This window comes from Suncus etruscus, chromosome 14 (assembly GCF_024139225.1).
Source record: "Suncus etruscus isolate mSunEtr1 chromosome 14, mSunEtr1.pri.cur, whole genome shotgun sequence".
Lineage (NCBI taxonomy): Eukaryota > Metazoa > Chordata > Mammalia > Eulipotyphla > Soricidae > Suncus > Suncus etruscus.
This window is the reverse complement of record NC_064861.1, coordinates 64,230,919-64,244,198: the sequence shown is the minus strand read 5'-3', so window position 1 is coordinate 64,244,198 and position 13,280 is coordinate 64,230,919. Positions and strand designations below refer to the sequence as shown.

At 46.1% G+C, this 13,280-nt stretch overlaps 1 protein-coding gene across 2 annotated transcripts in view; it reads right to left on the bottom strand.

Annotated features, from left to right (window-relative positions):
• Window positions 1–13,280, bottom strand: part of WWP2 (WW domain containing E3 ubiquitin protein ligase 2) — a 132,405-nt gene that overhangs the window by 66,202 nt on the left and 52,923 nt on the right. For both annotated transcript variants that reach the window (XM_049786347.1, XM_049786348.1), the window contains exons 5-6: window positions 2,648–2,785; window positions 126–222 (exon numbers count right to left, since the gene is read on the bottom strand). In XM_049786347.1, coding sequence (XP_049642304.1) covers window positions 126–222; window positions 2,648–2,785 — 235 coding nt within the window. The remainder of the gene's footprint in view (window positions 1–125; window positions 223–2,647; window positions 2,786–13,280) is intronic.

Sequence of the window (13,280 nt, the reverse complement as noted above, 5' to 3'; positions counted from 1 at the left end):
CCCTCCCCAAAATTCTGGATTATGTAGTCTCCACAGGGCTCTAAGCACTGGAAGTTCCAGTAACTCAATGGATACTTTTCCTCACCCACTCCTGACACGGTCCCTTCTGGTGAGCAGGGCCTTACCGGGATCTTCCGCCAAAGCAGTTGGTGCTGGGGCTTTGGTGCCTGGTCTCTGAAGCCACAGTGGTGCAACTGGCATCTCTCGACAGCGGCTGGGATCCTGGAATAAGGCAGAGACAGAGAAGCTCAGCCTTGTTAGAGATGTGGGCCTGGGAACCAGCTCACCCTGGATGGCAGGTAACCACCACCCCAGCATGAAAGTGTGGGGTATGAACAGTCTGACAAAAAGTGATGGAGACAATCAGGTGACACAGGACCTGCCAAGACTGGTTGAGGTCCAGCCTGGGGAGAGCTTTTTCTGCAGGATCTTCAAGTGCAGGAAAGAATCCACTGTTGTCTAACACACTAAGTGAGCATCAGTCACACCAGTGAGAGACAAAGAAAGGATATGGAATGGGGTGACGGCAACTCTTCAAGGATCCAGTTCAGCACCAAATCCAAAGCCAACTACAACAGAATTGATACCCAATCTACAACAGGCTAGACACAGAAGGGATCACTTATACTAGCAGCCCAGGGGGGGCAAAGGAGGGGCAATATGGGATGCATGCTGGGAACAGGGGTGGAAGGAGGACAACATTGGTGGTGGGAATGCCCCTGATTCAATGTAACTATGTACCTGAAATACTACTGTGAATGATTTGTAATCCACTTTGGTCAAAATAAAGATCATTAAAAAATTTTTAAAAATTATTTTAAAAATAAAAATATGCATGCATTAAAAACTTAGTATAGGAGGAAAAAAAAAGGATCCAGTTCAGGGCCAGAGAGAGAGCTTAGCCGGGTCAGAGCACATGGTCTGCTGGTCAGAACCCTGGTTCAATCCTGACATCACATGGCCCTATTGGTACCACCTAAAGCAACACCGAATGTGGACTGTAAATTATTCATTCATTAAAGAGGCAAATCAGAATCAGCTAAAATAAAAGCTTAACACTTATTTACCAAAAACCCTTCCGCAGTTTTTGAGGTTCAAAGTCCTTACTAAGGTTTTTAAGACTAGTAACATAAGCCCACCTGCTTTTCCCCTTACCTGCCCCTTCTTGACCCCCATGACCTCTTCCATTCCAACCACAGGTCACAGAGATAACACAGTGGGTAGGGTGCTTGCCTTGCATACAGCCAACCTGAGTTCGATCCCCGGCATCCCATATGGTTCTCCAAGACCCAACATGAGTGATTCCTGAGCTCAGAACCAAGAGTAAACCCTTGAGCATTCCCTGGTGTAATCTAAAAATCCAGTGATCCAAAAACCAAAAAAAAAAAAAAGAGGCCAGAGCAGTGGCGCAAGAGGTAAGGCATTTGCCTTGCATGCGCTAACCTAGGACGGACCTCGATTTGATCCCCTGCGTCCCATATGGTCCCCCAAGCCAGGAGCGATTTCTGAGTGCAAAGCCAGGAGTAACCCCTGAGCGACACAAGGTGTAGCCCAAAAAAAAAAAAATTAAGTCTATACCCACCTCCATTGCACTCCCGTCACAACAATATCCCTTGACCCCAAGACCCATTTGGTCTCTAACAGTTCGGTCTAACAGTCTGTCTAACAGTTCAGTGGGCCCCCACTTCCCCAGAGAAAACTCTCTGCCCCGACTCCCCAATTTGAAGGAGCTGCTGTGTAAGCGTCCCACTAGCTGGAGATGGAAAACCTACTCCCAGCCACACAGAGTCCAAGCTCTGGGAGCAGCTACCTGAGGACCAGCCTGCAATTTGCTGGCCCAGTATCCAGCTCACACTGTAGCTCTGTAAGGGACCCTGGGTGGAGGGCAGAAGGCAATAGACAGTGCACTAGCATAGGGAGTCCCCAGTTGTCCCAATGTCCCAGGCAGGGAGGCTCTGGGGAGCAAGCCCAGCCCCTGCAGTCACTGAGATTCCACCCACTGGCCCTCGCTCTACATTGCCTGTGTCTCCTCACAGCCCACTAAGCACAAAAAACCTGTATGGGGCCTGATGAGACAAAGGATGGAGAGACCCTACCCATTTCAGACTTGGTGACATTATTCCCCACTCAATCCAATGAGTCAGGCCACACGAGATCAAAGGAAGCCAGATGCTCTGAAGACAGGCTCTGTGTCCTGCTTATGTTGGTGGTTAGCATCAATCTCAGAGGCCTGGTTTAGAGGCCTGGCTCCCATTCCTGGCCAACACCATGATGACAGGCACCCTCCACCTCTCGGGGCACCATAACTGGATTGGGACAAAGAACAGGGCCCCAGGAACCACTTACGAGAGACGATTTACTTTCCGAAAACCCGGGGGTGATGAGAAGATTTTCTCAGATTTTAAGCAGACAACAGCGCTCTTACAGGATCCACCCTTTGCCTGGGTCCCTCACCAGAGAGCAAGTCCTTGACAGTTCCGTTTCTGCTGGGGACTATGATGCTCATAATAAGAACTAGGACCATCTACTGGCCAGAGTGGGCTAAGCAGGTCCGGAGCCCAGGCCCTTGGGAGAGAAGCAAGCCTGGGGCCTTAAGCCTCCACCCTGCCATGTCCCCACACAGCCCTGGGAGCAGGGCAGTACTCACCGTCCGTCACAGCACTGCCATTAGGCACGCTTCCCAGATCAACAGTAGGCCCGTCCAGGAAAATGGTCAGCTCACCGCCTGAGACAACACCGCCCTTGTTCTCCGTCTGCAGGTTCAGCGTCAGCTGAGTGTTCTCCACTGCCGGACACAAAAGGCAACAGGAATGGTCTGAGGTGTGTTTTCCCTGAGTGGAGGTTCTGGGGGTCAGGAGCTCCTGGGGTACCTCCTTGGCCTTCCCCAGCCAACTTTCCCCTGTGTTTCCCAAATTGTGGAGGGGCATGGAGGAGAGAAGCAGAGAGCAGCTGAAACTGGTCAGTGGGAAAGCATTGTTAGCTGAGTGATGGCTGCACGGTCATTTCTTAGCTTCCACGATGGGCCCGAAGAGAAGAAACAACAGGACAGGAAATAGTTCCTTGTGATACTACCTTCCTCTGGCCCCTATAAAGAGGTAAACAGAAGGGTGGCCCAGGAAATGTGGCCCAAATGAAGAAGCCAGAGTTTATTCCTGCTTGTGCTAAAATGGATTGGGTTTGTTTTCCAAGTTCAGGCCTGAAAATGTTTTATATGGATGTTTTTAAACTCCCAGTTCTACACAGGTAATTTCTCCCTCAGTCACATGGGCCAGGGATCATAGGGAAGGTAGAACCAGCTGTCCCTGGCCTGTGACATGTGACACTGAGCCCAGCCCCAGAGCAGGTTATGAATCCAGCCCTGTGAGCAGATTCACTGCTGAGAACTAAAACAAATGGACCGATGTAAGGGCAAAGCCTTAAGTGGGCTTGAAATGGGTGATCACATTGCCTTAAGAACTTAAGAGTGGGTGGTGAATAGAAGCTGTAAACTTGGGCAAGTATTCTAATTAGCAAGTGAGAGCAGTGTTTAGGGAATTTGCAAAAGAGCTTCCTGCCTCCCAGACCTGACAGAGCCATCTTGAGAAAGGACCACCAAGTCCACACCCCCAACACACACACCTCACTTTCTCAGTCGCTCCTGTATTACTAAAACTGTCTCACTGGTTTTCTACAAGACAAAACATGAATAAAATTAGTATCTCTCTCAATACTTGTGACTATCTATCTGTTCCTGTCTTTGTTGTTTTGTTTTGTTTTTTCTTTTTGTTGTTGTTTTTTGTTTTTTTGGGTCACTCCCGGCAGTGCTCAGGGGTTACTCCTAGCTCTATGCTCAGAAATCGCTCCTGGCAGGCTCGGGAAACCGCATGGGATGCAAGGCAAAAAATACATGCAAGGCAAATGTCCTACCTCCATGCTATTCTCCGCCCCCCTTCTTTTCTTTTGTTTACCCACAGATGATCAGGGGTTACTCTTGGCTCTGCACTCAAAAATTACTTCTGGTGGGCTTGGGGGACCATATGGGATGCCAGAGGTTGTTTGGTTTTGGAGGACACACCTAGCAATGCGCAGATATTACAACTAATTGCACTAGAAATTATTCCTGGCAGAGCCAGGGGTACCATATAGTATGTCTGGGTTCAAACCCTAGTTGGCTGCAGACATGGTAAGTGCCTTCCCTGCTCTCCCTGCTGTTCTACTGTTCCAGTCTCCACTCCTCAATCCTTAAAGAAATATAACTATGCAAAATTTGACTAAGCTTGGTTTGATTTTCTTCAACACTCTTGGAACAACTTCTTGGAGAAATTTGCACTCAAATTGTGCATCATGAATGTCTAAAGTTCCTGTTCATTTCCTTAAGTTCAGCAATGCTATGTCAGTTCATAGAAGACTGTTCTTTTTTGGACCGAGAAGTAGTGAGGGCACTATTTCTAACCTGGAGTCAATCACCAGTACTACATATGGTCCACTAAACACTGCTAGAAGTAATGGCTGAGCACCAGCCAGTATGAACCAAAAGACAAACACGGAGGGGCTGGAACAATAGTACAGTGGGGCGGGCACCTGCCTTGCACAAAGCTGACCTGACTTGAGCCTGTCAGGAATGATTCCTGAGCTAAGAGCCAGGAATAATTCCTAAGTATCACCAGGTGTGGCCCAAACCCACCCCTACACACAAAAAAGACTTCTTATTTAGAGGAGCAAACTGGACAACAGTTTGCTCATTCTCAAATGGTTTCTTAGGAGAACAGGCTGGTGTTTTTAGGAGTAAAAACATCATGACATTCACAATTGGCCTTCAAATGGTTCAAGATGGGGGGTTAAAAAAAACCCACACCAGCTCTGACTAGGCTGGCAGAGGCAAAACCAATTGGGGAAAATGTTCACATTGCAGGAGCTCACTGGGGGTGAGGGGATGGAGGGATAGAGTGTATTCATGGCATTGTATTTTCAATCCCTTCACATGTTTAAAAATGTCATCATAAAAAACAGGGAAAATGTGGTTGTTGTTTTTTTTTTAATTGGTGAGGCTATTAGGAAATCAAACTTCTTAAAACAGTACACTGCATTATTCTTTCCAAAAAAAAAAAAAAAATACATGAGCCAGGGAACCTTGACAATGCATAATGGGCCTAAAGAAACCCTGCGCTAACTGAGTAATAGAGTGGAGCTGCAGACGCTGGAAGAAGGGTCGCAAGGCTGGAGAACACACTCCAAAATTTTCTCTAAAAATAATCCCACACGCCCCTTGCTGCTGAGGGACCTTTGGCCTCATTGCTGCTTCTATTGACTCCACAAAGCGCCTTTCTCCTCCTGCCTGTCTCCCTGTCTCCCCACTACCTTCAAAAGTGAAGAAACTAATGTGGGGGGTACGGGGGGATTGGACTCCTAGTAAGATCCTTTGGGACAGACTTGGTCGAGAAAGCTCATCAAGAGTGCTCTGCCAGCGAGCCTGGCTGCAAACAGGGAGCTGTGTGCTGTGGCACCTGCTTGCCTATGACTGGACAGGAATAGGACACATAATAGGATACCTCTGCTCGGGGCACTTAAAGTGGAATGGGAAGGAGGGTGGGGCAGATAATATGCATTAAGTAAACCACATAACCTCCTAAAAGGTGTCAAATGGGAGGACTAGAGAAATAATGGATAGTTGACCCTTGGCATCCCATATGGTCCCCCAGCCCCACCAGGAGTAATTCTTGAGTGTAAAACCAGGAGTGACTCCTGAGCACTACCAAACGTGGCCCAAACCCCCACCCAAAAAAAAGAAGTAAAAAGAGAAATGTATTGGCCCGGAGAGATAGCACAGCGGTGTTTGCCTTGTAAGCAGCTGATCCAGGACCAAAGGAGGTTGGTTCGAATCCCAGTGTCCCATACGGTCCCCCGTGCCTGCCAGGAGCTATTTCTGAGCAGACAGCCAGGAGTAACCCCTGAGCACTCACCAGATGTAGCCCAAAAACCAAAAAAAAAAAAAAAAAAAAAAAAAACAGAGGAATGTATATAGAGGGTTCTAGAAGAATGTGTGTTGAGGGTGATGTAGGGTATGAAAAGGCTTCTCTGAGAAGATGAGAGGAACAGAAAATGCAGGAAACTCAACATCAGAGTCTGGGAGACGAAAAAGCTCTTCAGTGTTGAGGGAGCAGAGGCCCTGGAGGTTGCACTTGGGGGATGACAGAAAAGCCAGAGTGTGGAGGAGGCCCATCCATGGGGCAGTGGGTGAATGGAGCCCATGGGGAAGCTGGGAACACAATGGGAACACAAAGCCTTGGGGAGATGCTTCCTATGGCCTCCTTCCCGGCAAGGTACACAAGCCATAATCTAAGACGACCACATCAAACACAGGTGAATGAAGAAACTATTCTACTAGAAGAGATTCCTTTCCACTTGGGTTGTGGAAGTTCTAAGCTTGTTAGCTTCAGCAATCAGCAAAGTACTCCCTCAATTATGGGCCTGAGGCCTTACGTTCTGCCCTGAATCTGAACTCTCAACTCGGGATACCACAGCTAACAGCAGGGCTGGATATTAGAACCTAGGGAAAGAATTCAGAAGAGAGACCAGTGAAGGGGCTACTGGCGAAAGCATAAGCTACCTCATCAAAGAGCTCCAGACCTGTGGATGTTTACTCAGAGCACAGAGGGACAGTCAGGGGACATGTCACACCACTTCACAGATGTTTTGAAACCTTAAATTAGGGAGATGGAGGGCAGAACATCCAGTTTCCCCAACAAGTGGTGAAGAGAGGAAGGAGAAAACACTGGATAAAGAACAAGGAAACACTGACAGTGGTTCAAATTCCAGCATCCCATATGGTCCCCTGTGCCTGCCAGGAGCAATTTCTGAGCGCAGAGCCAGGAGTAGCCCCTGATGGTCGCCAGGTGTGACCAAAAAAAAAAGAACGAAGAACCACCTGGTGGTCCCACTCCACTGACTGGGCCTATGCACTGGAATGCCAGCCCAATTGGCAGAGTATTACCAGGAGTAGACCCAGACTCCCTGAGCACTGCCTGGGAGACCCCTCCCAAGTGGAGAGGGAAAGACAAGACACAAAAGACCAGATCACATGCTTTATATGTGGGATCCCAGTTCTGAACTCTGGCAGAGCATCAACCAAACTCCTGAGCACCACCAGGAGAAGCCCCCAGATTTAATAGGCATGAGCCAACCCCGCAAAGGAAAATGAAAGATGAGACATATAAATCTTATTTGCAACCTAATTCAAACAAGTCAGTGCTAGGGAAAAAACTCTCTAACTTAACCAGAGAAACGTAATTCCCAACTGGCCATTTGACAGCACTGAATAATTGCCAGTACATTTTGTAGAGAGAAAATTGGTAATGTGGTAATATGCTTTTAAGAGTCTTTATCCTCTTGGGCAGCAGGCTCCTCTTTGACTCAGAAGAGCCATTTTCACCCCAGGTCAGTATGCCCCAAGGAAAAGAGTCTTTCCCCCCATCTCCCAGGGTTTTAGGCCACACCTGGCTCTGAGCTCAGGATCACTCCTGGTGGGCTCATAGAGCCATGTGGGACTAGGGCCATGTGGGACTAACACCCTGTGCACTCACTGCATTCTCTCTCCAGCTTATTCTTTACCTTTTAGAGATACATACGGAAACACTTATAGTTGGAACAGGTCTAAGATTTATGTGAATATGAAAGAAAAGAAAAGAAAAGAAAAGAAAAGAAAGAAAGAAAGAAAGAAAGAAAGAAAGAAAGAAAGAAAGAAAGAAAGAAAGAAAGAAAGAAAGAAAGAAAGAAAGAAAGAAAGAAAGAAAGAAAGAAAGAGAGAAAGAAAGAGAGAAAGGAAGGAAGGAAGGAAGGAAGGAAGGAAGGAAGGAAGGAAGGAAGGAAGGAAGGAAGGAAGGAAGAAAGAAAGAAAGAAAGAAAGAAAGAAAGAAAGAAAGAAAGAAAGAAAGAAAGAAAGAAAGAAAGAAAGAAAGAAAGAAAGAAAGAAAGAAAGAAAGAAAGAAAGAAAGAAAAGAGAGAGAGGAAGGAAGGAAGGAAGGAAGGAAGGAAGGAAGGAAGGAAGGAAGGAAGGAAGGAAGGAAGGAAGGAAGGAAGGAAGGAAGGAAGGAAGAAAGGAAGAAAGGAAGAAAGGAAGAAAGGAAGAAAGGAAGAAAGGAAGAAAGGAAGAAAGAAAGAAAGAAAGAAAGAAAGAAAGAAAGAAAGAAAGAAAGAAAGAAGAAAGAAAGAAAGAAAGAAAGAAAGAAAGAAAGAAAGAAAGAAAGAAAGAAAGAAAGAAAGAAAGAAAGAAAGAAAGAAAGAAAGAAAGAAAGAAAGAAAGAAAGAAAGAAAAGAAAGAAAGAAAGAAAGAATAAACATGAGAGAGGGCCGCGGAGCAGGGTGGCAATTCTTTTTAATTCTGTGTGTGCGGTACCATTGCTAGAACCATTTTTCTTAAACCAGAATACCTGGGGCACAGAGTGAACCCACACACGTAGGAAATAAATGTTCTGTCTATGCCGTGAAAACAACCAAGGTGGACGAGAGGCAGAAGCACCACCCAGGACGAACCAACTCTCACCTCTCCTCTCATCAAAGGCTTTGGATTTGCAAGTGACTCCCAATTAAGAGTTTCCTATTGGAAAGGGCTGTTCCCTACAATGAGGATGAATCATATTTTTCTAAGAGTTTTTCCCTCTCTGAAACATTTCCTTTTTCATATGTTCTCTGCAAATGGTCCCGATAATTAGAGATAAATAGGGCCTGGAAGTTGCCCTCCTTCTTCCAAAAAGAGGGAGATCAGCGCAGGCCTGACTGCCAGACCAGTGACGGCTGTGTGGCTTGGTTACAAAATCCAAAATGCCTGCCTGGCAAGCTTCTCGGAAGCATCTGGAAGAAAGAACTTCTACTTTAAGGCCAGATATCATCACTGTTCCCTCCTGCTCCTGGACCACCATGACACACTAAAGTTGTAAAAAGAAAACTTGTCTTTTCTTCCAAATGTGGGATGTAAATATGTGAGTTTACCTGGGGCTGGGGGGGAAATAAAACAAGGTACAAAGGTCTGAGGGGAAACCACGTGCTCTGAGCCTGAGAGTCTCAGGAGGCTCCAAGAGCCGTGATTGACTTGGCCCTAACAGAGCTGCCCAGTGGAACAAACAAGCCTCCTTTTTCCTGCCTCCCTCTGCACATAGGTCCACAAGGAGCAGTGAAAATAAGTAGGGGGTATTCAAGTGTTCATTCACATACAGCTGTGAAACACTGGGGCACAGAGGACTAGGGCTGGAGGAAATGCCAGCATGGTAGACAGTCAACGGTTTCCTTGCCAGTCCTTGGTTCCCCGTAACTCACGCAGGCTTAAAAAGAACGTCCTTCCACCTTCCACCTTTCCATCTCAGAACAGAGAGCCAGAGGCTTCAAGCATTACTAGTCAGGGCCTCTGGCTTTCCAGTTTAGCCAGCAATGAATAAGCAAGAGTCTTTTCTAACTAATGAGAGCGTCAGGTCTGAAACACCAGAATGCTGGGAAATTAGGTACTTCATTCCTGTCCTCTCTATCCCCATCACACATACCTTGATGGGATCCCTTAGAACAGAAGGTGTAAAGAAAAGCCTCTCCTGACCTTGATTCCATGCTGCTACAGCTCACTTTAAAGGAAGGTTCTGGCCTACAGGGGGTATCATGAACCCCAAAGAAGAGAGCTTCCTATTATAAAGGCAGTTTCTATATTGCTCTTTTTCTTTTTTTCTTTCTCAAAGAAAGTAAAGTGTGGGAGCCAGAGAGATAGCATGGAGGTAAGGTGTTTGCCTTTCATGCAGAAGGTCATTGGTTCAAATCCCGGTATCCCATATGGTCCCCTGTGCCTGCCAGGAGCGATTTCTGAGCGTGGAGCCAGGAGTAACCCCTGAGCACTGCCGGGTGTGACCCAAAAACCAAAAAAAAACAGTAAAGTGTGTGTTTAAAAGCATTATCTAAGCTCTATCTCCAAAGGTACTACACTAAGATAGCTGGAGGATAATGACAAATGAAAAGAAACTCATATTTCAGGGCTCACTCCTGTTGGGCAAGAGGTATCAGAAGGGGTTCTCCAGATCAAACCTAGATTGGCCGTGCGCAAGTGTCTTACTCACTATACTATCTCTCTGGCTCCTAGAGAAGAATTCTTAAAGTCAAATCCATTTAAAACTTTTCATTTACTGGGGCCGGAGATATAACACAGGGGGTAGGGCGTTTGCCTTGCAATTCAGTCAGTAATTCAAATTCCAGCATCCCATACGGTCTCTGGAGCCTGCCAGGGGCAATTTCTTAGCACAGAGCCAGGAGTAACCCTGAGCATAGATGGGTGTGACCCAAAAACCAAAAAAATAAAATAAAATAAAATTATAATTTTAGGTAAATGGAATAGTAGGTCTCAATTAAAATTTAAATTAGAGGAGCCGGCATGGTGGCACTAGAGGTAAGGTGTCTGCCTTGCAAGCACTAGCCTAGAATGGACCATGGTTGGATCCCCGACATCCCATATGGTCCCCCAAGCCAGGAACAATTTCTGAGCGCATAGCCAGGAGTAACCCCTGAGCGTTAATGGGTGTGCCCCCCGCAAAAAAAAAAAAAAAAAGACTTAAATTAGCAACTGCATGTACAAAGAACGGACAACATGGAAAATTATTCACACTATAATATTAAAACCAATAAAAATAAATAACACAACTTTATAAACTAAGCCCTATTTAGTTAAAACAAAATAAAAAAAAAAACCCAAGTATATAGGGCTGGAGCAATAGCACAGCATTAGGGCATTTGCCTTCCATGTGGCTAACCCAGGATAAACCCAGGTTTGATCCCCGATATCCCCTGTGGCCCCTGAGCCTGCCAGGAACGATTTCTGAGCGCAGAGCTAGGAGTAACCACCAGGGCACATGGGATTAATAGGGTAGTAAAAGGAATAGAAATCATTCTATTCTAATGGAAAATTGATCCCTCATCTCTGGAAAGCAATATATGGGTTGCCCAAGATGCTAAAACTAGACTTACCATATAATCAGCAATACCATCCCAAGATGTCTATCTAAAGACTAGAAAAGTATTCATCGGGGGCCGGGCGGTGGCGCTAAAGGTAAGGTGCCTGCCTTGCCTGCGCTAGCCTTGGACGGACCGAGGTTCCATCCCCCGGTGTCCCATATGGTCCCCCAAGCCAGGAGCAACTTCTGAGCACATAGCCAGGAGTAACCCCTGAGCGTTACCGGGTGTGGCCCAAAAAAACCAAAAAAAAAAAAGAAAAGTATTCATTGAAATGACAAATGCACACCTAAATTTCACTGCAATGCTATTAAAATAGGTATTTATGACCCTAATACCCAGTCTGTAAGAGTGGTTAAAGAAAATGAGATATATAAACAATGTAAACTACTCAACTCTGAGAAAAGATGAACTCCAGCCTTTGTGTAGATGAGGTTGACTAGAGAGACAGGCTAAGAAAGAAGAAAGAGACAAGTACCAGATGATCAGTTTGTGAGGTAGAAACAAAACAGAAGCTAGGATCTGGCTCCTGAATAAGGCCTTGTAACCAATTCCCAGTACCAAAAGAACCCAGAGTACTGATGGGTATGACTCTACTGACCCTTGAGCACCTCAGATACTAGGAACTGCCAAGTGTGACACCTCCTATAATAAATTAGTAATTAGGGCTGGAGAGATGGTCCTGAGGTTAAGGCTCTTGCCCTATATGTGGCTGACCCCTGTTCAATCCTAAGCACCACAGTGTGGCCACCTGAGCACTGCCAAGAGTGATTCCTGAATGCAGAGCCAGGAGTAAGCTCTGAGCACCAACAGGTGTGGTCCCCAAAACTCCCAAAAAGGATAATAAATAAAACATGTAAACAATCCATTCATTGAAGACAGTTTTAGAATCAGGGGAAGCAAAGTGAATTCAGCCTTTATTACGATGTCTACCCTCCAAGAAAATGAAATCATGTAGTAACTGTATAAATAAATATTCATAAATATTTCTTGCAAGAGAGAGAGGTATACACACCACATTCCTTTTTAATTGGGGCGGGGGTGAGGGGGTTTGAGAGGTCTCGCAAGCAATGTTTCATGGGTCTGGGCCACTCTCAGGGATATGGCCAGAGTTCAATGGGTCAGAGTCAAGGAGTTCAATGCTCGGCCAGATCACTCAATGCTGCTCAAGCCCAGTGGTAATTGAGTCACTCAAGCAGTACACACATGCACAGCACATCTGGACCGGCCTCCCTGAACCCAGCACCTCATTTTGCCCTGTTGGCCAAAGCAGCAAACTGGAGCCAATGCTGACATGAGACCCAAAACTGCCACCTTCTTTCCCTCCCCACAATGGCACCAACGACTAGCATTATCCCTCACTCTAGAGATGCTTTCTCAACACATGTGCCCGCTGCCCATCAGATTCAGCCTCCTACTCCAAGCAAAGCAAGCTGAGCACCTGAGGCCAGAGAACAGAAGGAAAGAACATCCACAGGGGCGAGATATGTTTCTGCCATTGGGAAATTTGGAGCTGGAACTCAGACAGGTGAGAGCAGTGGCCTCACAGCCCATCCCATGGCGACAGTGAGCAGGGTAAGCTCTCTGGTCCAGTCTGTGTTAAAATGACAATAATTATATTGAATAAACAAAGTACATTATTCAAATTAATCAGACCTGTTTTTTTTTTTTTTTACTGCAGTTGAGGGGGGAGGAGAAGCACCATACCCAGAAGTACTCAGGGGTTACTCTTAGTTCTATACTCAAGAATCACTCCTGGTGGGCTCCAGGAACCATATGTAGCGCTGGAAATGGAATTTGGGTCGACCACATGCAAGACAAGTGCCCTACCCACTGCTCTATCCCTTTGGCACCTGCCTTTGTGAGTTTGTTTGTTTGTTTGGGTATTTTTTGGGTTTTGGGTCACACCCGGCAGCGCTCAGGGGGTTACTCCTGGCTCTAAGCTCAGAAATTGCTCCTGGCAGGCTCAGGGGACCATATGGGATGCTGGGATTCAAACCACCGACCTTCTGTATGCAAGGCAAATGCCTCATGCTATCTCTCCGGCCCCCTGCATTTGTGTTGTTAAAAAATAAAAATTAAATAGGGCTGGAGTGGTAGTGCATCGATGGGGCATTTGCCTTGCAAGTAGCTGACCCAGGACGGATCTCGGTTCGATCCCTGGCATCCCATATGATCCCCTAAGCCAGGAGCGATTTCTGAGTGCATAGCCAGAAATAACCCCTGAGCATCACCAGGTATGGCAAAAAAAAAAGTCAAAAAGATAAAAAATAATAATAATAATAATAATAAATATTAAAAAATAGTTAAATAAGGGTCACACCTAG